Genomic DNA, 24,243 nt, shown 5'->3' with positions numbered 1-24,243 from the left:
TTTAGATGAATCTTTGTATTCTAAGAAAAATATTAATATTTACAAAGAAAATTATAATATTTTTTATACTAATACATAGAATTATTGAATATTTTTAATAGCACTACAACCAAGGGTTCACTTTTTATTTTTATACAAAACACCATAAAAATTTATAATATAAATAATAATATGTTTCAATATTAATAGTAATATTTTCATTGAAATTCATTAATTATTTTTTTAATAATATCAATTACAATAAAAATATTTCTAAAACAAATAATAATATCTACAATTGGGTCTATACCCCGAATGATCTTGTATGACGATGCCGAACCCATTTTTTTTAGATTCAGTAGCAAGATCCAAACACCAAGTGTGTCAAAGTGGGGTACAACATGGACATGCTCAGTGCAGCCCAAGTATCATGCGAGTGCTGAGGTGTGCCCAAGAACCAGGCAGGCAGCTTAAATGTCATATAGGTGCAGGGTTATACCCAACATTGAGGCATGTGCTCAAGCACCAGACAAGGCAGGCAGCTTAAATGACCCCAACATTGAGGCATGTGCTCAAGCACCAAGTGTGTGTTATGGGTGTCGAGCTTTTGGATAGGAGCCCAAGCATCACATGGACGCTATCGTAGAGAGTGCACCTCTAGCCTGACTTGAGACCTATTGGCTATAGCCTCACACATGTTCTCACTAAATAGTATATTTTATAGTGAATTTACTCACAATGCACGGTATCTATGTTATAGTATAGAACAGTACAATTCATAATAAATTCATTCATAATATATGATAGCCCGCGCTATAGTGAAACACTGATAAAATTTTTTATAGTTAATTAATAATTATGATGATATAATTTTTTATGTTATTTACATGATATTATTTGTTTTATAGGTATTTTTTCTTGAAAGACTCGTTTTTAAATAGAATGTTACTAATAAATCGTTTATATTGGTTAGAAACTTATAATATCTGATAAAAAAAATTATAAATAAATTTTAATGTATATCATCTAAAAGTTATATAACTTGATGATTTTTTTATGTCAAAATATATATCAATGTAATTATAGATGAAATTAATTAACGGTAAACTAGAGATTATTTTCATGACAGAAAAAAAAAACATCTAAGCTAATTTACATGACAATTAAAAAGAAAATAATCAGAAAAAGTTTAAGTTGTTAATGTTTTATAGTGCAATGAAAATTGATACGAGAATATCTTTATTATTAAAAACACATAATATGATATAATCATTTGTTCATAATATTTTTTACATTATACATATTAATCTTGTCTTTTTTTTTATTATATTATGCATTATGATTTATCATAGAAAAATCTATAGATTTTATTTTTATATAATAAAAATAAATAATTTTTGAATTAAATGTAAAATGATGAAGATTGCATAAATAATTTAACTTTATTCATATTCTAAATATCATAATTAAATTAAATGACAGTTCATTAAAATTACAGTAATTGTTATTTTTTGTATGATTTAATATTATAATATATGAAATTAAAATCAATGACAATTCATTAAAATTACAGTAATTGTTATTTTTTAAAATGTATTTTTATATAAAAATAATATTTTTTTAAAATTTATTTTTGATATAAATATATTAAAATAATTTAAAATTATAAATAAATTAAAATATAAAAAAATATTTTTGAAATGTAAAAATAAATATATTTTTAGAATGTGTTAGAAAATATAGCAAATATTATTTTCTAATTTTTTTTATTTTAAAATAATTTTTTTTTATTTTTAATACAGGAAATAAAAAAATTAAAAAAAACTTCAAGTACATCCGGTGTCTTGGTGCTTCAGTCCACTGAAATTGAAAAATCAGGCATCGACACAGAAGCTCTCATAGAGATGAGATAGAGACGCTTCTTTAGTGAGTGAGAGAAACAGCGGTAAAGCCGAAATAATAAATCTCCGAAGAAGGAAACGGGAGATGTCTCATCTCGTTCTCTTCCTGCACCGGCGAGAGACAGGAGCTCGCAAAAAGACAGGTCCCTAGTAGAGAAAGAGAGAAATTCAACTCGAACGAGGTCTCCTTCGTCAAGAATGAAAATATTAAGGAGAGCCCATGCAGAGAAAGAGGGTGAAAAAACGAGGGATAGAGAGATCGAGAGGAATTATGTGAAAAAGGGAAGCGAGAAGGGTGAGAGAAGAATATGAAAGGAATCACAGAGAGAGAGGAGATGGGGAAGCTGGGAAGGAGAGAAGGTCAGAGGTTGAAGGAGAGTCTTCTTCTAGAGGAAGACATGGGGGGTGGTCTGGTTTTCCATTGGGATCAAACCGTCGGAACAGGAGGAAGCATAGGTCTCGCTCACCACCGCCTCAGTGAGAAAGAGACCGCAATGAGGTGTCTGTTGATATCCACTCCTAAAAACACTTTGGTCTTAACATTATTTTTTATTGAATTATCTTATTATTGTGTTGTTTGTGGTTAAAAATTATTTTCTTTACAATGTTGCTGATAAATGAAGGCTAATTAGTGGTGTTTCATTCTGAGCTATTGCCAATTTGATAAATTGGAAACTAAATGTGATTTGTATATTGGGTTTCGATATATTCTTTAGCTTTTTGATCAGGGGCTTGTTGTTTATAAGGGTTTCAAGCTTGGTTTTGTTTGATTAGGGATAAATTACTCATTATCACGATGATTTTCATCACAACTTGCAGAAACAATCTTCTTTTGAGTTATCTGGAAAACTCGCTTCTGAAATCAATAGAGTCAGAGGTGGGTGAAATGTGCATTCCTTTTAGTTTCTCTGAAGCAAATAATATTTTCTTTCACTACTTGATAGTTCTGTTGAACCCCTCTCTCTGTCACCTCTTTTATACAATTATGATGGCAAGTTATAAGTTTTTTGACATCTTTGGTTAGTTAATCTAGGTGCAGACCCTTTTGTCATGCAACTGCTTTATTCACATTTTGACATAAATGCATCTTTTCTGGTCATTTTAGTTGAATTGATGCAGATTGACTCAGTTATTTTGTCATTTGAAAAATAGTTAGGGAAGTTTCACTGCATTTGTGACGCGAAACTTAAGCAACATGTAGGTGATCCATTTTCAAATTACATTCTTATAAGAGGTAGAATTAGCCATGAGCACTTAAGGCTTCTTGATTGATGGTGTATTTGATCTCTATAAGCAGTATTACAAATTGCACCAAAACATGTTTTTTGTTTTTTTTGTTTCTTGCTTGCTTTGGTTCGTGCATGATTTGAAAAGTTTACTAACACATGTTTTGCATAGTTTTCTTTTTCATTTTCACATATGCCAAAAATTTTCCCCATTTGCTAGGCATTACATTGCTGTTCACCAAGCCCCCATATGCTAAGAAACCTGATATAAGATGGAGACTTTATGTTTTTAAGGGTGGTGAGGCTCTGAATGGTAAGTTCTGGGGATTCTTCTTCATCTGAGATGCATGTTTCTGTGAGAAATGTAAAATTCATAAATTCTTTAATTCAAGGTTTATTTCAGTTTAACATCCCCAAACAATTATGTATTATCTGTACGGTTTTTTTTTCATATAATTTTCAAGTTTACCCAATTTTTTTTTTTCATAATGCCCCCACCCACTCCCTCATTCAAAGTTCTAGCTCTGCCCCGGCTAGTTTTTCAATTTTCAAAAACAACTCTGTTTATTGAGTAGACAACCTTTAGTCCTCAGCAGAAAGGGGTCTGTAGTCAATCAATTTCTTTTCATTCTGACGGGATCCTTTCTGTACTTGGTACTGTTGACACTAACTTTGTATTTATTTCTTTTATGGCTAGCCCTTGTTAAGAATGGAATCTCTGATTACAGAAGAAACTTGTTAGCTTACCCTCTGGGTGATGTTTATGTTTCTCAAGCATATTGGTAAACAGAACCCCTTTATATACACCGTCAAAGCTGTTACCTTTATGGGAGAGAAAGGATGGTCGTAGATATTCCTACAGACCATCCATCTCGTAGCAAGAAACATGCTGTTATTCAATCCATTAGATCTTAAATTACCAGTTTAATCTTTCTTCTTTGTTGTTTCAGGGCATTTTTGTGATTTCTTGTTTCTGGTTTGTTTGGCAAGTAGAAAAGGAGCAGCCTGATGGTATGTTAAAAAATCAAGTTAAGAATCGGCTGTATCATGACCCTTATCATAGATTGATGAGAATTTACCATATCTCCACGTCTAACTTTGTCTTCTCCACATTCATTGACAGGCCTTACATAATGGATCTTGGAAGCACCAATAAAACTCATTAATGTGAACAATATCTCATAATATCCAGTTACCATAAATTGAGCTTTTCTTGTATTCATTGCTATAATTGAATGTAAAATTTCTTCTGCATTCCTGGATAATCCCATTGAACTTCAGCACTATTATGAACTATTTGAAAAGGATACAATCAAATTTGGTAATAGCTGGTAGGCCACCAATCAAAATGCAACTTCTATTTGTTATTGTGTGAATCATGACTCAAGTTTCTTTGCCTCTTCACTGTTATTTTACTGGCTAAAGTAGTCTCCTTTTATTTGGTATTTGAATAATGTATGTTTTGGCTGTGATTTCTTCATGTTCATCTCTTTGGGCATTTGGGTCAGTCTTTTTGTGTACTGCAAAAGCTCTTGGGAAATTAAGTTGCATACCATTTTCCCTGATTCTAAAAGTTGAGGATGTGATTTTTTCATCCCTTGAGGCTTATAGTTTAAATAGCTTAAATGGAGTCTATACTCTATTGAAACCTTTGTCTGAGTATGCAGGTCTCTTATTCCAATTAATCCTGGCCATTTTTCTCCTTTGTAAGTATAATTTTCCTTTTGTCCTTGCATGCTGAGCATAAAGGATCACACTTTCATTTCCTCGTATCACTGTAAGCAAACCTCGGAAACTTCTGTTTTGAACCATTTATGTACACCAAAACTCTCTTTGTTTGTTTGAAGGCAAACTTTGAATTATCTGAATGTCATGTATGTAGGCAAGCTTCTGTTTTGAACCATTTATACACATCAAACTTTGTTTGTTTCCTTCTGCAGAAAACAAAGTGGGAAGCGAATACATGCTATGCTTACCAAGTTGCATTTTGATGCTAGAAACACTATCTCATTCTTCAGAATTGTTTGGAACACTTAGTACCATTTTCATGCACATGCTTGTACATTTGACATGGATGATTTTTGTATTTTTCTAGATAGTATGTGGCGTATATTTGCCAGGGGAATATGTTTCACTCTAGAAACTAATTCCAATGGCAAAGTTGACATTTTGTTTTGTCTGTTCTATTCTTGACCACTGCAGAAAATGCTTCACATTGACATGAATAATTGAAGAATCCTGAATGATTTTTCCATGCTGGTCTTGTCCTGCTCATTGTAAATAATTTACGTGTCCTTTTTTTTCAGCCGTGAATATGTACAATTGCACGAGAACACTGCATAGAGATGTTCATTAAGTGGCTTCTCCAGTATGATTTTCTGACATCCTCATGCCAGAGAATCAACAACATTTTGTTTATCAATGGAACTTTTATTCTGAGTAGGAAACCTCTTAAAGAGCGCTTATTTCTCCCCATCCAGGGATTATCAAATACGAGAACTCAATTGGTTTGAACTGGTCTGTTTATGGTTGTTTTTATGCTGATCGAGGTCTGTGGCCATTCCAGTCATGTGTGTTGCATAGCTGGCCGTTGTATTCGATCCTTGTATGGCTAATTAATCTGATTGAATGGTTATTCGCTCTCGAGGTTTATTTATTTGTCAAAAATATCAGTGATGATTGTATTTGAAAGTTGTGTGAGTTGTGCGTTGGTTCGTGTTCTAAAATAAAAGGAAAAAAAAAAATGAGACAAAAACCTGTTTGGTTGACAGAGATATTAAATAAATCTGTCTCTGGGATATTTTAGAGAATTTCTTACTTTCAAAATAGAAAGTGTTGATTTACATCTAACGCTTCATTCTATCACAATAACTGAGAGTCAATGAGCAAAATATATGGAAGGTTGGGGACGTATGTTGCCGCTCTTGCGTGGGCGTCGTGATGGATAGCTATTAGCCCTATGACTAATTTGAATGTATACAAGAAAACGGACCAAGGCTAGGAAGTCACGGAGTGTCAGGCACATTATTCATTTGCCATTATGAACTTCCATATTCAATAATCTTATTTTTTTTTTAATGCTCTGATGTTTTGGTATAGAATTTGATGCAGAACTAAAAAAATTTACATCAATTGAAATAATGCTCTCTAATTCTACTCAATCAAGAATTCCAAAACTTGGAATGCAGCCAGCATTACCATGCCAATGAGGCTACAATTAGTTTCTTGTCTTTGATTTCTTGCAGTCATTAGAAATGATTGCAGCAAGTCATTACAAAAGATTACAGCAAGGTGATGAGAATTGTGGTGTATAACCAAGTGTAACTCTTAAATTCTCCTACAGAGGTGTTCTACACCTATTTCTTACTTTCTTCACTAGTCCTTACCATCCAACTCAGCATGCAAGAGGTGCCGATGAGGCGCCAAGAAATGCCGATGAGGCGCCGATGATAGCCTTCTTTTCTTTCTTTCTTTATTTGGTAATATATTGAGCATTTTTAGTGATTTTTGGAAGTTACCATTTATGAGAGATTGAATCACTAGAATATGTAGGTACATTAGTATTTTGTTTTTTGAGAACTAGGTCCATAGAAGTTATTAGATCTTTTACTTTTCTTCTTGATGCAACACAAAACTTAGTTCTTGGTTGTATGCTCTCCCATTTTGCCAACCCCTTTCTTTAATCTCATTATCCTTGCTTAATTTTCCAGTTAAGGGGTGGTTTTCCCTGTCTGTTTTTGTTTTCTGAACAGATAGACACAACCTTTCTCAGGAATCCAACAGCCTGCAAAATAGCTGCATTTCTTCATTATAAAAAACCACTGCAACTGCCTCTTCAAATTCACAGACAAAACCCTTCATAACCATGGACAGAAACATAGACAGAATCTCAAATCTGCCAAGCTCTCTACTCATAATCATTGCTGGTTTTCTGTCATTCAAAGAGGCTGGTAGGACATCTGTTTTGTCTAAACAATGGCTTAACATCTGGCGTGATGCGATGCATATACAGTTTAACGAGAACTTCTTTGTTAAATCTGATGAGCCTGAAGAGAATCAAAAAGTTCAGAGAGAAGTATTCATAAACTTTGCGAGGCAGTTTATTGCAAACTATTCACAACAGGATATTAAAACACTTGGACTCACATGTTCAAAGCCAGGGGATTTTCTTGCTGATATGCAAAATATTGTCATGTTCGCGTCGTCACGTAACGTGAGAGAATTAGGACTAGATTTCTCTGACCCGACATGGAGAGAACATGCACTTGAGAATCATCAAGCAGCATTTGAATTGCCTTTGCCTGTTTATGAACATGGCCAGGCTCTCAAGTCCTTGAAGTTGTTTTCGTGCAGTTTTGATGTATCCAACTTCTCTAATTTCTGTGCGCTAAAGACTCTTTCTCTAGGGTGGATAAAAATAAACATGGGATCTATTTTGGCTATATTGGAGAGTTGTCCATTGTTAGAGAGTTTGAGTCTAAAGAAGTGTTGGGACATGGTGAGCTTTGAGATATCTAAGCCAGGTTTGAGGCTAAAAAGCTTGGTCATTGAGGAGTGTGATATTGCCGATGATTTCGTATTAATTGAGGGACCAAAACTTCAATTCTTTAAGTTCTCAGGAAACGTGGGTGAATTTATTTTGGAGAATCAAAGCGATTTGGTAAAGGCTGAACTTGATTTTGGGACGGAGACTGCATTTGATGAAATTGGTTTATTCCTTTGTGATCTCTTAGAAGATCTTTTTGCTGCTCAAGTTTTGACAGTTTGCAGCGTCTTCTTACAGGTACAAAAGCTTGTTTGATTTCCTTTGCTTTTATGTTGCCTCATGCCGAGACAGATTTTGTCAGTTTCATATATTCCTAGTCTTTAAATTGATTTACCTCGTGTCTTAATGAACTTGTAGATCTGATATAACCTCATGCCATATGTTAAGCTGCTTCGTTTACATGTTGTGACGAAATTCTTAATTTAGGGATGCACATTGCCGTATCCAATTCTGGGCATCGTCGCGATATGTCACCTGATGCTGCCAATCCTGGGTTTTAGATGCTTATAGGCAACGTACATTGTCGCCAAAAGCTGTTGGTGGCAATTTGTTTTCACTCCAAAACTCGGTCTCTTGTAGTTTTCAAAGGCAACCATTCCACTTATCAGAAATCGCCAAATGTTTATTTTCTCTCGTTCTTACAATTTTTCTGATTTAATCTTAGGGAATCCTTGGTTTTAGCCACTAACATTTTACTCCATCATCAGTTAAGTTCCAAGCCTTTTGATTTTATCAAATTTTCTTCAAACGTAATTAACATTAGATAATGTGATTCCTCCATGGCTCCATCCATTTGTTGTAGATGATAGTAAAAAGACTTGGTCCAATCAGCACTTTCTTGTTAAGTACTTCAATCAAAGGCATTAAATTAAACCCTAATTTTCCATAAAGGAAAATTTTTGCGGATAAATTTCGACCTACTTCACCAATTTATATAGAAGGAGAAGTGGAGGAAATTTAATATGATTTTGTGCTAAAATTGTCCTTTAGATTAGATTAAAGCTTATTCTCACACATTTTTATTCATGCTGTCACTAAATCTTAACTTCAGTGATTGACAATGAAGTTGCCAAAAACTACTGCAAATTGCCACCTAATATTTTTATTACGTGATCCCATTTGTCGCCATATCCTGGGCTGTACAGATCCAAAGGCAACATATACTGTTGCCAAAAGTTTTTGGCCACTATGTGTCTCACCCTTCAAGTCAATTCACCATGGCCTCTCGAATTACAGTAAATAATATAGCATTTTAATTGGCTTGTAGGCCTCTTTAACTTCTGGTGTCGAGTGTATGAAATCTGGGATTAACATCGTTTTATTTTATGTTGATGGTCACTGACAGATTGTTCCCAGTGGAAACGAACCATTGGGTTTGCAAGCTCCAATTGATGTCCGCTATCTGATCCTCAAAACAGCACTGCACATTAATGAATTTTGTGGTATCAGGTTCATGCTAAGGAGCTGTCCTCATCTAGAGATTCTTACCATTGACATTGGCCCTGCAAATATTTTCCCTGTAAGTGCTATTGGGTAAATCTGGTTAAAATCTCTCTGCTGCGCAATAACGTTTTACCGAGTAGCTTGAACTCCAACCATTAGCATTTTGTCCAAACTACATTTCTCTTTGTTTCAGGAATACGGAGCTCCCTATCCATTTAACCCTCAAGAATTTTGGTCTATGGACTTGCTAGTTGAAGAGTGTGTCACTACTACTCTTAAGGCGGTGAACATGAAGGGATTTAAAGGCATGATGAATGAACTACATGTGCTGAAATACTTGCTCCGCTTCGGCCGTGCAATGGAGGAACTCAGTCTTTATGTCTCCAATGAAGCTGGCAGTAACGGCGAAACTAGGGAGTTCTATATGGAAAGAGCACAGCAAGTTTTGCAATTCAACAAGGCATCGAGGAATTTAAGTATAGCAGTCTTATAGACCAGTCTTTCCAACATTATTGCATTTTGGAAACTACATGGAAATAAATTTAGCAACTTTGTGATGATTCCCTGAACTTTGTTCTGAAGATGAAGGGACCTTGCATTTTCATCTGTACTTTCATGGAATATTCCTTTTTATTGAACAACTATGTGTTGATGGTTTGGTGAGTACTTTTTAGTGATGGTTTATTGCATTTGACAGATTCTTTAAATTATTGAGAGAAGGTTTTTGCACATGAATTATTTGTATGCATAGAAAATTTGTTCTGAAAACTTAGAATATATAGCCTCAAGAGTAAGTAGGACTTCAGACATTGCACTGTGGAAATATTATGACCTTGTTTCTGTTAACAAATGGAAGGCTTTGTTGACCTTGTTAGGGGGAGGCTAAGGCTTCATCCTAGTGATGGAGGTCTTATTTAATTGTCATGGTAAAATTTTTACTTGATGTGTAAGAATATGAATATGGGCTTCAAAATGCTCTTAATAAATTATGATTCACCCAAACTGGTCCTGAGGGGGAGAGAACATGTATAGTTATTTGGCAGAGAAATGCAAACATTAGTTTGAAATAGAGAAGAAAGAGAATATTATCCTTGTATTTCTAGTTTTTTCTTCTTTTGCTTGAAGAAACTCATTACTGCCATCCTTTAGGGCCATCAGTATTTGTTAGACAATGGGGTTCAATTACCTTTCAAGTCAGTTTATTGAAAGGAAAAGAGAAAGAAAGTTATGAAAACTGAGCTTGCTGATAGCTTGATAGACTCTAGATTGCAGAGAACTGTCCTCAGATGATGGTTGGTTCTGATCTTGGTATAATGTAATCATCGTGTGAGTTTGTGTCTTGAATTTGTGCATATTGTATGCAAGAACTGAGAAACCATTTTTCTGTGCGTCAATATGGTCCTTACCTCACTGCTTCAGCAAATGGCAGACAGAATATTGCAACGATTTGCTGGCAGAAAGGATGTTGCTATTGACAAATCAGTGAATAGTTCTTTAGTGATCCAGTGATGACTAAGGTTCGTTCACACTTCATCTCACCCTCATTACCATGAACAGAAATCTAGTAAGATAATAGTTGGTTCCAGAAAGCATGGATTTCTTGGAGGCCATAGGCTAGGTATGGGGGAGGGCTGACAATGAGTGGTGTTTTGAAGCACAATTGGAATAAATGTTCAAAAATTGTAAAATGACATGAAGCAGTATGGCAAGTTTCTTGAAGAAGAATTATATTAATTTAAGCAGCAATGATTCCTTCTCTAACCTGAAGGAAGAACATACGAGGAAAAAACATCGTTTTGACTATTGGACAGAGAAGAAGATATTTCACCTCTTCTTAATCTTTTGCATCAAGAAAACCCACTGCTATAGCCCCTCGACTCTAAGGGCTGTTTTTCTACGTGGCCAACCGCCTTTCAAACTGCAGTTGACCGCTCAAAAAGCATCATATACATCGGTTAAAACGTGGTTGGCCACGCAGACAAAAACACACTAAGTTACCATGCACTTGGTAACATCTGCGATCTCCAATCCAGTGTGAAGTTAGGAAAAAAAGAAAGAAAGAAAGAACAAGGAGAACCATACAATAAAAAGAAGTCTCTAGAATCAATCTTCTGGGCTTGAATTATTATATCCTGTTTCAGTCTTCTTCCCTCTTTCGGCTATGTACACGAGGATCAGTGCCGAAGGGACACCTTTAGAAGTCAATAATGGGCTCTCCAATTGTCAAGTTTCTCTCTACAGTCCATGGCAAGTTAAAGAGTTTAGCCATGATAAATTTGAAGATCTTGTTCACATTTATGTTATGTTTAGCACTTGAAAAGAAAAGGGTTGCCTTCATTGCCTTCGCATATGCCCTTGCCTGTAGTTCAGCACACATTGTGTTAAATTTGACAATCATAATGCAGATATAAATACTCTTTAAACAAAGTTCTTTCCAGTCTTAATTAAAATTCAACTTCAATGAAACATGTGGCCCCTTGTGCTTATTTTTTCAACACGGAAAGACAAGGAGATGTCAATTCCTCCAGAATTTCTTCTCCTTTTTTTTCCCAGAATTTGACAAACTAGGACTCAAGTTTCTTTTCAGTCATCCCCACATCATCATTCCTCGAATTCACAGTCTCATCAATGGGATGTCACATTCATGAAAATTATGTCCTAAATCATGAGGGATGAACTGAAAATGCATGAACAAGCTTATGCTGCAGAAATGATACATGAATTTTACAGTTTTGGGTAGCATTACTAGTCCATTTAGTACTCCTTCGTCTTGGAGGAGCACATTTATCTTAAAATAACCTTCAAGCTTCAAAAGTAAAAGAATTACTCCCAGAATTTGATTTAGATGGTGCATGGAAGCATGAAAAATGCCAAAATTTTCTGGTATGATCCACATGAGCTTCATTAATTTGAACAGATCAATCAATTGGTTTAAGATTGCCAGTTAATTACCTGGGTCACTATTGTCCACTGCAAATTCGGTGGAAGTTGGACAAAATCATCAAATTTGGTCCCTATTAGTATAGGAATTGCTGTCTGCAAACAGAAAACACAAAAAGAAGCTTTGAGATATAAGACCATGCACATTAAAACAGTTTGGTCTATTATTAAATCTAGGGCTCCACTCTCTATTAAGAAAAAGTGTCAAACTATGTGATTCAGCGATGCAGACCCCATTAAATCAAACCAATAAAGCAAACACAAGATGTTATGAAGCTCATGTACAAAGAAACCATCATTAATCTTGGGGCTCCACTCTTTAATCGGTTTTGGTAAAATCATACACTGTTACAGATCATTCTTTGAACTAGCTGCAGCTTTATGGTTCAGGAATTCAATTGACATCAACGATCCTTTTCCAGGCTAATTACAAACTGAATTAACATCAGTATATATGATGATTAACTGATTAAGATTAATTAAGGTCACAATAATGTTGCTGAACTTAATCCTCTAAATTTGAATTATCGTTTATAATGAGGCACTTAATGACCATCATTTCAAAAAGATTAATAGAATCAATTGCTAGTATAGAAAGGAGCTAGTTACTGGAAGAGGAACTGTTCAATTGGTACCTGATTCCATTTTCTTGCCTGACCATACCATTCAACCACACTGCAAATTAAGCCATGACAAATTAATTAATTATATGCTTAACAAAGTCTGACAATGCCTAATTTTTATTTTTTCGCATTAAAGGAAAGGGACATGTTGCTAACCTGTTAAGAGTACAGCGACTGGTAAGATCAAACATGAACAATATTGCCACTGCATCTTTGCATGCAATTGGAACATGATCAATTGACCTGCTATCACCTACATACATGTAACAAAGAAATAAAAAATTAATTAATTAATTAATTAACAAAAACCCATTTCTTAAGCCTAATTAAAAAGAAATAAGAAAACTAATTAAAAAAAAACCCATTTCTTAAGCCTAATTAAAATCACCTTAAAAAAACTGTTTAGATGATTATAAAATACCTGCTACATCCCATATACTAAATGAAATCCTTGCTCCTTGAACAAATAAGGTTTTGTCCATCAAATTCAATCCTGTCATCCCCAAGCATTTCTTCTTCTGCTCATCTCCCACATACTTGATCTTCATATTTAAAAAACAAAATGAAAAAAAAAAAAAGAGAAGAAAGAAATAATCAACACAGAAGCATTACTAGTCAAGCTAAATAGCTATCCATGACTCAAAAAGGAAAAGGAAGGAAAAGAAAAGGTCATATAAGCTTACCATAAAGCTTGTTTTACCAATTTGGCAATCACCCAACAAGCTAATCTTCAAACGGACTAAATCCGAATCCGCGTTGAACCCACTACAACTTGCAGTTTCTAACGACTCCACACCGGCTTCCATGGCCTCCGGTGGTGGAGAATACGGCCGGCGAGCTAACCTCCGGTACCTCACAGGCTTGCCTATAGAGCAAGCAAGAATCCTGTCCCAAATGAATTGAAAAAACTGCTTGAACACTGATACTCGTTCAAGAATGTTCCACTTGATGTTGTTTACATGAACAACCTCTCGACAAAGCTGTGTCATCTTTTCATGAACGACCTCGGCCATAAAAATGGAACTTTGCTTCAGGCTTTTTCATAGTACTTGCTACTGTTAATGTTGTATGGCATTTCTTTTTCTTTTCAACTGACCAAAGTTGAAGAAGGTGTCTTTGTAGCATGGGAGAGACAGTTGACCGGTATTTTGTGGATGCCAAAACAGTCCAAAATGCCGGCCTCTTGGGTTTTACGTGGTGGAAGGGGGAGCTGTGAGCATCAGGGTCAATACTGCTGTCTTTGGCTCTGGGGCAAGAAGGGTGTTTTGGTCATTTAAGGAAAAGGGTATTTTGGGGAACTTGTGGAATATGGGTGGAGGGATAAAATAAAGTTTGGAGGCATATAAAACTTTTGGCAGTATAGACGGGGCACAGGCACCTTCCGGTGCATAAGAAATATAGATTGAAGGATGCGATGCTTCCAAGTTATAATAATTTAGGAGGTATCATGGGGTGTAATGCTGATACATTTAGGAATGGTGTGAGACAATTTTTGGGGAACTTCTTAGTTCAATTTTCTTTCATGGAATATTTTTTTTTTAAGGTAATTAACAGTAATTATTAAATTTGATCCAGAATAATATGTTAAATTAAAAACCAATTAGGGTTAGGGTTTTTTTTCAGAGTTATTTTGGATATTAATTTATTCAAACTTATTAAGATATAACAAAATTAATTTTTAAATTTTTTAAAAAATTATTATTTTAAATAAGTTAATTAATTGAAATGATGGAATAATCACATTAGTTTGAATATATCAATTAGGGTTCTAATTTGTGAGACAAGAATCTCCATGAACTAATGAACAAAAATGATGTTGGAGGTTTTTTTTTAAATATTATTTTTTATCTTTTATTTAGTTTTTAAAAATAAATAATACGTTGCCCTTTGATCGGTGGATGTAGATCATGGGGCTTCAAGCCTTTCGGAATATAGAGCAAATGCTGCTCTTACCATCATGCTCAATGTTTCACCCAAAAAAAAAAACCCCTTTCTCTTTCACCAAAGCCACAAGGATATAATTAAGAAAAAACAAAAACAAATACTTCTCCTCGGGTTCATTTGTTTAGAGTAAAGTATTTCACATTTTTTTAAAAATATTTTTCATATAAATTTTTTTTTATATTTATTTCCTATAAAATATTTTACAGAAAAATTAATTAATATAAAATATTTTATAGTTAATTTTCAAACTCAATTTATTTACTAAAAAATATTTTCAATTCATAAAATATTTTATAAATAATAATTTACTTATAATATCATCTAACTATTTCAATCACCAACCCAGCCATCTACTTTACTATCGCAAACATATCACTATTCTCCTCCTCTCTCTTTTTAATTATCACTATAACATTTTATATTTTATTATTATTATAATCATCTCACTATAATATTTTTTTATTATTATCACGATATTTTTTTAAGTTATCATTATCTTATTATTATAATAATTATTTTATTATTATTATTATTATCATTATTATCATCATCATTATTACAATTATGATTGGGATTGAAAAATATTTTACATTAAGAATATTTTTGACGCATAAAATATTTTACACGGAACCCTAGAGAGGTTGATGGTAGTGGCCGTCAATGGCTGAACCTTCGTCTTGATCATAATCAACCTCATCCAAAGAAGGTTTCCCTATGGTTTGATTGATTTCCAAGGATACCCCCACACGATCCCAGTGAATATAAAATCCACTTTCCTCATCCTTGTTGATAAGAACAAAGGCAACCCCCCAAAAAAGTTATCCATCTCTCTTACGCCTTCGACAATTTCAATGGAGTCCCATTTCGATTTCGAAACCACAACCTTGAGCACTCAAATCAACGGCATGGTTATTATAGGGTATTTTTAAAAGTTTGGTAGTGATTGGTTTATAAAATGTTCATGGTTATTAAAGGGTATTTTTAAAAGTTTGGTAGTGATTGGTTTATAAAATGTTTTTTATTTTGAATTTTTAAAAAATTATTTTTATATTAACATATAAAAATGATTTAAAATATATTAATTTAAAATAAAAAATAATTATATATATAAAAAACACTTTCTACCTATATAGCTGAGCATTGCCTAGTCTCATTCTACAATAATCTTCATGTTTATATTAATTGTTGTGTTTGCATCATATATATTATTAGTAAATGATTAGTGGGTTCGGACAAAGGTTATTATCTCCAAATAAAGTTCTAGGAAATACATTTATAAAAATTTATTTTAAAATTATCATGAAAATATCTTTTTTGTATTTGTTTTTTTTATTCAGAAACACTAACAAAATACAACCCCAAAAATCGTTTTTTTAATTCAGAATTACACAATAAAATTATATTTTGCACGCTTAACATTTATGGTAAATAGATATTAGCATATCTTGAAAACATGGATTTGGCAATTCGATTATATTGTTTTTGCATGGACGGTGAGAGAGATATATAAAACTCTAAAATATCTTCATGAGCATATTACATTAATGATTATCTTTGTACATATACACATTGTGTTATTAATTAATTAATTAATTAAACTGTGTGCGTTGTAGCCCATGAGTTAAAATATTGTGATCTTGGTGGTTGAGTACACCACCTCCTAGCTAGAGGTCCACCTTGACTAGAACCACCAAACTACTTATGATCATATACTATTTATTAGCTCTCTCTCTCTCTATATATATATATAGGCCATTGGTGGTGATGGTTAGGATATGAAAACGCAACACCAAACTTCAATTATTAAAGAATGTATTGTGTTCTTATCAAGCTATATCATGTGTGTAGCAATGTCAAGGCTCTCGTGCATGGATGGTTAATTAGGTGTTTTTTTCAACAAATTTATGAATCACATCACACCAAGTATATATGATTGGTGTATGGTTTCTTGATTCCCTGTTGATTGAATACGTTTTTGGGTTGTTGCTGCCAAACTTTCATGTGTTGAACCCACGTTTTTGGGTTTTTGTTGCCAAACCTTCATGGGAATTAGGGTTAGTAGGAAAAGAGCGTTCTACATCTCAAAATCAACCTTGCTTTTGGCTTTTCTCGAGAGCAAGTTAGCCATTGCCAAGTGGGAACCAAATTCATGTAATTTGTGAACAAAATCCTGTAAGTAATGTTAGATTCTCTTCATTTCTTCAAAACTCGAGCCAAATACAATGAATTTTGGTGGTAGCTAGAGGACATTGATAATTGTAGCAACCTCGTTAGAAAAGTTAATGCTAGCTACAATGTCATTTCCCTAACACTCGTGGATCATATCCTAAGATCGTGTTGAAGAAGAAAAAAATCCAAAGGCTGAGAGGCCGGTGGTCAGTCAAGAAGAGAAAGCAAAGCTTTCTCCATAGCTTTCAAGGTTTGTTAGAGCTTGACAATGACCTAATTACCAATCATGTTGAGAAAAAATTAATGGCAAGAAAGAACAATTAGTGTTTATCATCCAAAATATCTCTTAATTTAGTCGTAAACCTAATCCCCACTCATGATGATTAAGAGGATCTAACACTACCCAACAAGCATATTATATTTTATATATGTATATATATTATGTCATGGAGGCTTAGGACAAAAGTCATTCTCTTAACTTGTAAGAACTGTGCTTGTTTTCAATCATTTTGTTAACTTGGATTTTCTTTCCAGAATTAAAAGAGGATAATTATCTTCTCTCACGACTTGAGAGGGCTTGGATGCTTGAAAACTAATAGTCAAGGTGCATAGGCTAGGATAATATATAGAATGTTTCCGTGTAAATCATGATGAAGGAGATATTTTAATTGACAGTTTATGGATTAACTAATTAAATGCCTCACAATATTATGTTTTAGTGGGTGTTTAATATTGTGGTTTGTGTATAATATTTTTTAAAATTAATTTTATTCTGAAAATATATTAAAATAATTTTTTTATTTTTAATTCAAGAAAATTAATTGCATTAATACTAAAATCAATAGTTTGTTACATCAATTTATTAGGTTAATATAAGAAATTACTGAGTTTTAAAATTAGCTTGTTACATCAATTTTAATTGCATTAATTTTTTACATTATGATATAAAATTAAAGTTTTAAGCTGAATTAAAAACATATAAAATTCAGTCAAATTTGGTCGACTTGATTCGGTTGATTCATAATTTAATTAATTTAGCTAGATAAACTTAATTTTTTTAATAAAATAAAATAGTATCATTTTAATAAAATAATTAAGTTAATAATCATGAATTGACTTGACAACCTAAGGCATTTTCCTCCACGTAGATTAGATCAGTTAAGACAGCTATGCTCAAAATGTCCAAATTTTACGATGCAAAATTGCAAATTACAAAGTGGATGTTAAATGGGCTCTGGTCTGGGTCATGAATCAGCTAATTAAGAGCCCAATTAAGCTTTTCCGAGATTATTTTACCACGTGTCCAATCCTTATTACCAAACTGAACTAAGGTGACGTGTGACATTAGTTTTCATGATATTTTTTTTATTTTTAAATATATTAAAATATTATTTTTTATTTTTTAATATTAACCTATTATTTTCAAAATAATATGTAAATAAATTAAATAATTAAATAAATTAATTAAAATTTATAAAAAAAATGGTATTAAATTAATTAAATAATTAATTAATTAAAATTTATAAAAAAAATGGTTGAACCACATAATATTCCAAAAAATATTAAAATAATATTTTTTTATTTTTAGAAATTATTTTATATTAACTTATAAAAATGGTATAAAAACATAAAATATATATTAAAATAAAATAAAATAAAATAAAAAACTTTTCAATTTTTCAAATGCATTTCCAAAACACAATACTGTCAAAGCAGTACTAAAATAAGAAAAAAACTGCACCTCGTATTTGCCCACCTTGTAAAACCCTGGAACCCTAAAACCCACGTAATTAACAGAAACTCTGAAATAACAATTTATGGATAAATTTATGACGAAATAGAAAAATCTAAATATGGGATCTGAAATTGAAACCCTGGAGGAGAGATTGAACTCGTTTCTGGTGCAGCTTCAAGCAGAATGTAGGGTGTTGGAGAGAATGGTGTACAAAAATAAGAACCAGCATAGAAGATGCTCTTATTTTCAGTATCTACTAAAGGTAAGTAATTGCTAGACTTGTTGAGGTTTAAGTGTTCTTTTGTTGATTAGGTTTCTGGGTTTTGTTTGGTTTCTGAGAAAACTGAGAAAGAAAGGAGAGAGCTTTATACTTTTTTGTTCTGTATTAAAGGAGAAAGCTTTGTACTTTTTTGTTCTGTATTGCTTTTACTCGGAAAGAAACAAGCTTGTTTCGGTTGAACTTATTGGGGTCTTTGAATTTTGAGTCTCTATTTGAATTTTCTTACATTTATGAGGCTAGCGATGGATAGAAGAACAAGAAAATTTTGGGTTTCTTGCCTCTTTTTGGACATCAAATTTGAAGAGAAGTGGAGCCCCTTTGGGGTCTAGTAGCTATCACTGTCAAGTTTGGTGGTGTTTCATTTGCATCTCTATATTTAGATTCTGTAGTATGCTGTATTTTTCTGGCAATTTTCAATTTTTTTTAAAAAAATTATGAGCTCACATTGTTTATATGTCTATTTTTTTGCTTGAGATACTAGGTGAGGAGGGATTTGAGACTTTTGCAATCTATCAAGTTGGAGGAGATAGTGGGTTCTTGCTTCCATGTTATTTCTGGAAGGAAACCTAGACAAAAGGTTCATCTGTTAGAAAGGTACATTATTTTACTTTTTCAAATATTCAGTTGTTCTTTATGGATTCAATTGTGCAAGCTTACACTTTGTCAAGATGTGAATCACATGATGCACAGAGAGGAAAATTATTTCGAAGCACTACAGAAAGAGGATGGAGATTGATGTTATGCTTTTCTTTACTGTAGGTAGTGTTTTGTTCAGGAAAGCAAAATTTTGTTGATTAAGTTTGTTATGCTCTTCCGGATACAATTTGTATATGATATCGAGACATGTCTCATTCTGGCTACCTTTGAAATAATAGTTGTTCTTTAATTCATGAATGTTATGATATTGTTAATATTAACTAGGAGAGTAGCGAGTGTTGTATTAACTTCTATCTTTACCCATTCACAAGGAACAATGAGCATCCTTAGGCCTCTGTGAAATTATGTTGAATATAAAACTAGTAGCAAGGACGGTAGCTCCCTCACGTTCAATCTAATGGAGGTTTGTGTTGTAACACAAACATATCTATCATTTGCCGAACCTGGACATTGCATTGGTGGTTGAATTGGATTAGAGTTATTTGTTATACAACATGAATATCTTTAGGTTTTTCCTTGTGGGTAATATTTTTAGGATTTGTTGTTATTTCATTTGTTACAGTTTGAAGTGGAGAAAATGTGACTCTGGAACACCCAATTTTATGGAGCGACTTCTAGGAGCTGCACGCTTACTGTCACAGGTACATAACTATGGTTTTTGTTTTGCTTTGTTCTGATCTCACTTACTTTCTTCCAGATATCCTGCAGTTAATATTCTTTTCATCTCTCTATAAAAGCAAGGACATTTTGATCTATCTCCAGCACATCTCTTTTGCATCTAGGGTATTACTTTTTAATCATGACCATTTGGAGACGACAAAAATCTGCCTCATAGATTAGAAAGTATTATTGAGGCTTTTCACAATTACACGTGGATACAGTGCAGAGCTAAAATGTATATTCTCAATGTTTGTTGCAGATAGTGGAGCCAATGCTGAAAGCAGCTACGTATCCTTTTTGTCCTGTTGGTTAATGTATAGCTAATTTTATTGTCCTAATCAGTGGTTTTTTTTTTTTTTTTTATCTCTGCTTTATCTACTTGGTCACATTAATTTGGTATTTCAAGCATGCAGTAATTAGAATAATTACTCTGCCGTCCTACATGTGTTCCTGATTCAAGTAATGGCAATGACTATCTTTGCATATTTGCAAAAGTTTTTTCCACATATCATGCTGAATGATATGTGGTTGTATACACACATGCTCCCATGCACTCTCTGGTGCACTTGCAATGAACAAACATAAACACGAGCAAACATATAATTCATGTTGGCATATCCATAGGCGTTTTTGTCATATTTGTTGAAATAGTTTCATTTGCAATCCTATGAGCTTCATTATCTGTTTGCATTCTTGTAAATAGGAATCTACTTTAAAGCTTGTACTCTACCTTGCCTGCTCTTCACCACTCTTTTATTTGTTCTCCTTGCTTTTTCTCTGTAATTTCAGGTTTTAACATATGTTTTTCTATTTCTAGATTTCTAAGAAACCACGAGTTTCCCTTTCTAGTTTTACTACCTTTAATGTATCTCAATTATTTGGGTCTTTGATTTCTTGAGACTACTATGTAAAAGGCAGGCTGCCTGGTTTGTTCTTTTTATTTTGTTGGATCATTCCCTTGACTATGGTGCAGTGATATATCTACTCTACTGGCACGTTCTTTTTTTATGGGATTTTCTCTGACAATTTTGGCTTTGCTTGCACGTCTTCGAGTTTTGGTTCAGCAAGTAAGTTGCCTATCTGTTTCCAGAAACTGCTTGAAGTTCGAAATATTGTAGTGTGAGCCAAGTGTGTTAGTTTACAGCATAAAAAAGCTATGATGTCACATATATGGATATTCTTGAAAATTCCGATCAATATGCATAGTATGCCTTTCTGATATTTGGAAACTGATACCCAGTAGAAAATGGACTGGCTTTCATTAGAAACAGAAGCGCATTACAAATTGAGTCTTGTTAGGATTGTTATTGTGAAAGTAATGATTAGATAACCTAAAGCACAAAGAAAGCATCTCTATGTGTTTAACGGGAGCATGAAGTTTATGCCGCTGCTTATGAAAATCTTTGTGGTTTGCTTCAACAGATATTGCTTGATGTTGTTTCAGTATTCAACATGGTCTCCTCTCTATCCCAAGAGAAGCAATCTGTAAAAATAACACAGGAAGGACTTGAGGTTGGTCAAATTCTTATTTTCTCTGCATGTTCTTTGGGACAAAACATTTTCCTTGGTGTACCTTTTCTTAAATTTTAGTTTCTTCACAAATTGATGCAGGTGTTCAGGGAGTACTATCCAACAAATGAGGAGTTTGTCACTCTGGAGTGTGTGTGGAAGACAGACAAGTTTGTTTTGGTTGAGAAAACACACAAAATAGATGTAAAAGTTCAAGATGGAGGTCTTGGAGATAGTTCTATTGAAAAGTCAGTTCCACGTTATTGGACTATCGAGTCTTTTCTAGGAGGTAACAATATTCAGGGCAAGTTCTTGTTTCGGTTTCTTTCCATTTCTGTTGCCCTACACTTTCCAACATATTCCCATCCCCCTCCCCAGTGGCCACCCTGTGGTCAATTTTCTTTATGTATCTTTTCGGCCACAGATTCCACACAATTTAATAACATCCCTGTTTGTGAATGATGGATTTATAATTATGCTCCTGCACAGAGGCATCAATCAATCTTCATATAACCGAATCTATGAACTGGAAATCCATATACGATAATATAAGTCTCAGGATTCGTTACCGTCCTGGCCAATTTTAACTCTGGTAAATAGTTGTTTGGGTGTGTTGGGCCATGTTGACTCACTAATGTCAAAAAGGTCTGTTGCAGACAGTGATTCTGATTTCGAGAAGGCTGATGATGATCACACGGCCAAAGAAGATTCCTGTGAAGATAAGCAGCACTTGTTTTCAGGCCCTTCTGTTGAGAGTAGTGAGCATGGGAATCAAGTTGAAGGTGATGTTGAATGGGGAGACAATCCAATCATTTCAGAATCTCCTCGCAAGCAACTCCCTCCAGAAGATAGCCTTGCTGCAAAATCAAGCTCGCCTCCAAGCTCAAAAGTTTTGACACCACAATATGGAGCAAGGCAAGTGGCTTTTGTCTCGGTAAAAAGACCTGCACCCTCAACAACAGCCTTCGTCTCTGTCAAAAAACCTACAACTCCAACTTCACATATAGAAGTTCCTCATTTCAAGGAAATTGAAGACACTAGTATCAAGGATGACTCCATTTCTAATGTGCTCGCTGGTGGTAATCCCAAACAGATTCTATTTTGATGTTAAAAACGAATCAAATAGATAATTGTCTAGATTGTAAGATGTATTTTACAGTCTTGCTTTTTGCTAAGATTCTGTCGGAAAATATTTCTTACACTATTTCCATGGAATATAACTAGAAAAAAAAAAGAATAAATAAGGCGAGCTAAATTCTGTCATGATTCCACGAGATTTTTTTTTTTTTATGGAAATCAGATCAGTATAATTGAAAGCTTGTTAAAGTGATTCCATAAAACAAATGATGATATCATATAATATAATTTCATGTATCAAGGTTTTCTGTGCCTATTATTTTAAAGAAAATTGGGATCAAAATAGTTTTGGATCATCCATCCAATTCACTGATAGGTAGGCGTAAAACTAGTCTTGTTCCACTCACTTACCATTCCTGCAAATTTAATTTTACTTTGCGTGATCAATAAGAGGTTATAATTGCTTGATCAAAATAGTTCTAGGGTTTTGTGCAACTAGTTTAGATTTATTAGTTTTTAATTTTCAAATTGATCACTTTTCATAACACTTTCTATGATTATGCCTGCATTTATTAAATTTGAATGTTTGTATCTGTATTACAAATTACTAGTAGCTCATTTTAAGCCATTTTGATTGAAAGTAGAACCAAATTCAATGATAATTACAAATCAATTAATATTTATTTTTTAAAAAAATTATAATTATTTTCTCTAAATCATTAATTGAAATTCATAAAATTTCTTTAAATAATATTCAAATCAATTAAAATAGTTCACTAGAATAACTTTTAAAACATTTGTGGTTGATGAAAAACACATAGCTTCTCCAAAATTGTTGGATCAAATAATCATTCATATGCTAATTAAAAGAATACGAGACAATGACACCTTTGAAATCTAAGAATTAGCTAGATTCTTGGTCAATATGTTACCCGGAGGTTAAATTATTTTTTTTTACCTTAAAAAATGTTGTGAAAATGTTAGAAATTAAAATAATTCAATGCATGCTAGATGAAATACTTTTAATATGTTGAGATAGTGATATGATCAATAATATTATTTTTTAAAAAATATTAACATGAAAACATATTAATTTAATACAAGTTACCTATGATTAATTTACAATCTGAGACATCAGACTGCTGTGATAATGGAATTCAAATTAAAAAAAAAATATAAAGCCTATTTCTAATCAATCAATTATTTTAAGCTAAAAATAAAAAAATATTCAACTAAAAAAAAAATTAACTTGGATAGAACTAGATTGATAGCTCACACTACATTGCAAGTTGAACCAAATTATCCCCTAGTATATAAAACAAGAGCAATGATAGTGTTTTTAAAGAAGTATAACCAATCTAAGACTTAGATCATTGACTTGATTAAATCCAATAAATCCAGTAAATTTAATAATCAAACAAAAAAATTATAAGTGATCAATTATAAAAAAATGAGTTACTAATATCATGTTTAGAAGGAGAAGAAAAAAAATCCTTCAAGAACTCACCATAGCCAGCAGCCCACCACAAAATAGATCTTAATAAGACGATTCTG

At 33.1% G+C, this 24,243-nt stretch overlaps 4 protein-coding genes across 13 annotated transcripts; 3 read left to right on the top strand and 1 right to left on the bottom strand.

Moving 5' to 3' along the window:
• The first annotated feature begins 1,811 nt into the window (after nt 1–1,811).
• LOC105130159 (uncharacterized) lies at nt 1,812–5,797 on the top strand. 10 transcript variants are annotated; one of them, XR_843196.1, is made up of 5 exons: nt 1,812–2,379; nt 2,700–2,757; nt 3,327–3,419; nt 4,057–4,117; nt 5,413–5,797. XR_843196.1 is itself a non-coding variant. In XM_011032528.1 (4 exons), exons 1-4 carry the CDS (start codon nt 2,189–2,191, stop codon nt 5,460–5,462), a joined length of 405 nt encoding a protein of 134 aa, XP_011030830.1. In that variant the 5' UTR covers nt 1,812–2,188; the 3' UTR covers nt 5,463–5,797. The 10 variants fall into 10 exon arrangements, 4 of the variants coding, with proteins under 4 accessions (XP_011030830.1, XP_011030832.1, XP_011030829.1 ...); XR_843192.1 differs by having other exon boundaries at nt 4,057–5,793; XR_843194.1 differs by having other exon boundaries at nt 3,327–4,117; nt 4,230–5,793.
• Nucleotides 5,798–6,971: 1,174 nt separating this feature from the next.
• LOC105130158 (putative F-box/LRR-repeat protein At1g56400) lies at nt 6,972–9,697 on the top strand. The gene is made up of 3 exons (XM_011032525.1): nt 6,972–7,889; nt 8,998–9,171; nt 9,289–9,697. The coding sequence occupies exons 1-3, from the start codon at nt 6,972–6,974 to the stop codon at nt 9,586–9,588; spliced, it is 1,392 nt and encodes a 463-aa protein (XP_011030827.1). The 3' UTR covers nt 9,589–9,697.
• A 1,108-nt stretch (nt 9,698–10,805) lies between these two features.
• On the bottom strand, nt 10,806–13,957 carry LOC105130156 (septum-promoting GTP-binding protein 1-like). The gene is made up of 6 exons (XM_011032524.1): nt 13,342–13,957; nt 13,080–13,200; nt 12,815–12,911; nt 12,671–12,710; nt 12,048–12,131; nt 10,806–11,454 (listed from the first exon to the last, which is right to left on the bottom strand). The coding sequence occupies exons 1-6, from the start codon at nt 13,669–13,671 to the stop codon at nt 11,290–11,292; spliced, it is 837 nt and encodes a 278-aa protein (XP_011030826.1). The 5' UTR covers nt 13,672–13,957; the 3' UTR covers nt 10,806–11,289.
• A 4,545-nt stretch (nt 13,958–18,502) lies between these two features.
• On the top strand, nt 18,503–22,875 carry LOC105130155 (uncharacterized). Its single transcript, XM_011032523.1, has 8 exons — nt 18,503–18,768; nt 19,268–19,380; nt 20,006–20,084; nt 20,363–20,391; nt 21,077–21,170; nt 21,526–21,615; nt 21,715–21,901; nt 22,269–22,875. Exons 1-8 carry the CDS (start codon nt 18,625–18,627, stop codon nt 22,715–22,717), a joined length of 1,185 nt encoding a protein of 394 aa, XP_011030825.1. The 5' UTR covers nt 18,503–18,624; the 3' UTR covers nt 22,718–22,875.
• Nucleotides 22,876–24,243: the final 1,368 nt, after the last annotated feature.

The sequence above is a fragment of the Populus euphratica genome, unplaced genomic scaffold (assembly GCF_000495115.2).
Source record: "Populus euphratica unplaced genomic scaffold, PopEup_1.0 scaffold95.1, whole genome shotgun sequence".
Taxonomy (NCBI): domain Eukaryota; kingdom Viridiplantae; phylum Streptophyta; class Magnoliopsida; order Malpighiales; family Salicaceae; genus Populus; species Populus euphratica.
Note: the sequence above shows the minus strand (reverse complement) of the source record. Positions and strands in the feature narration are given on the sequence as shown.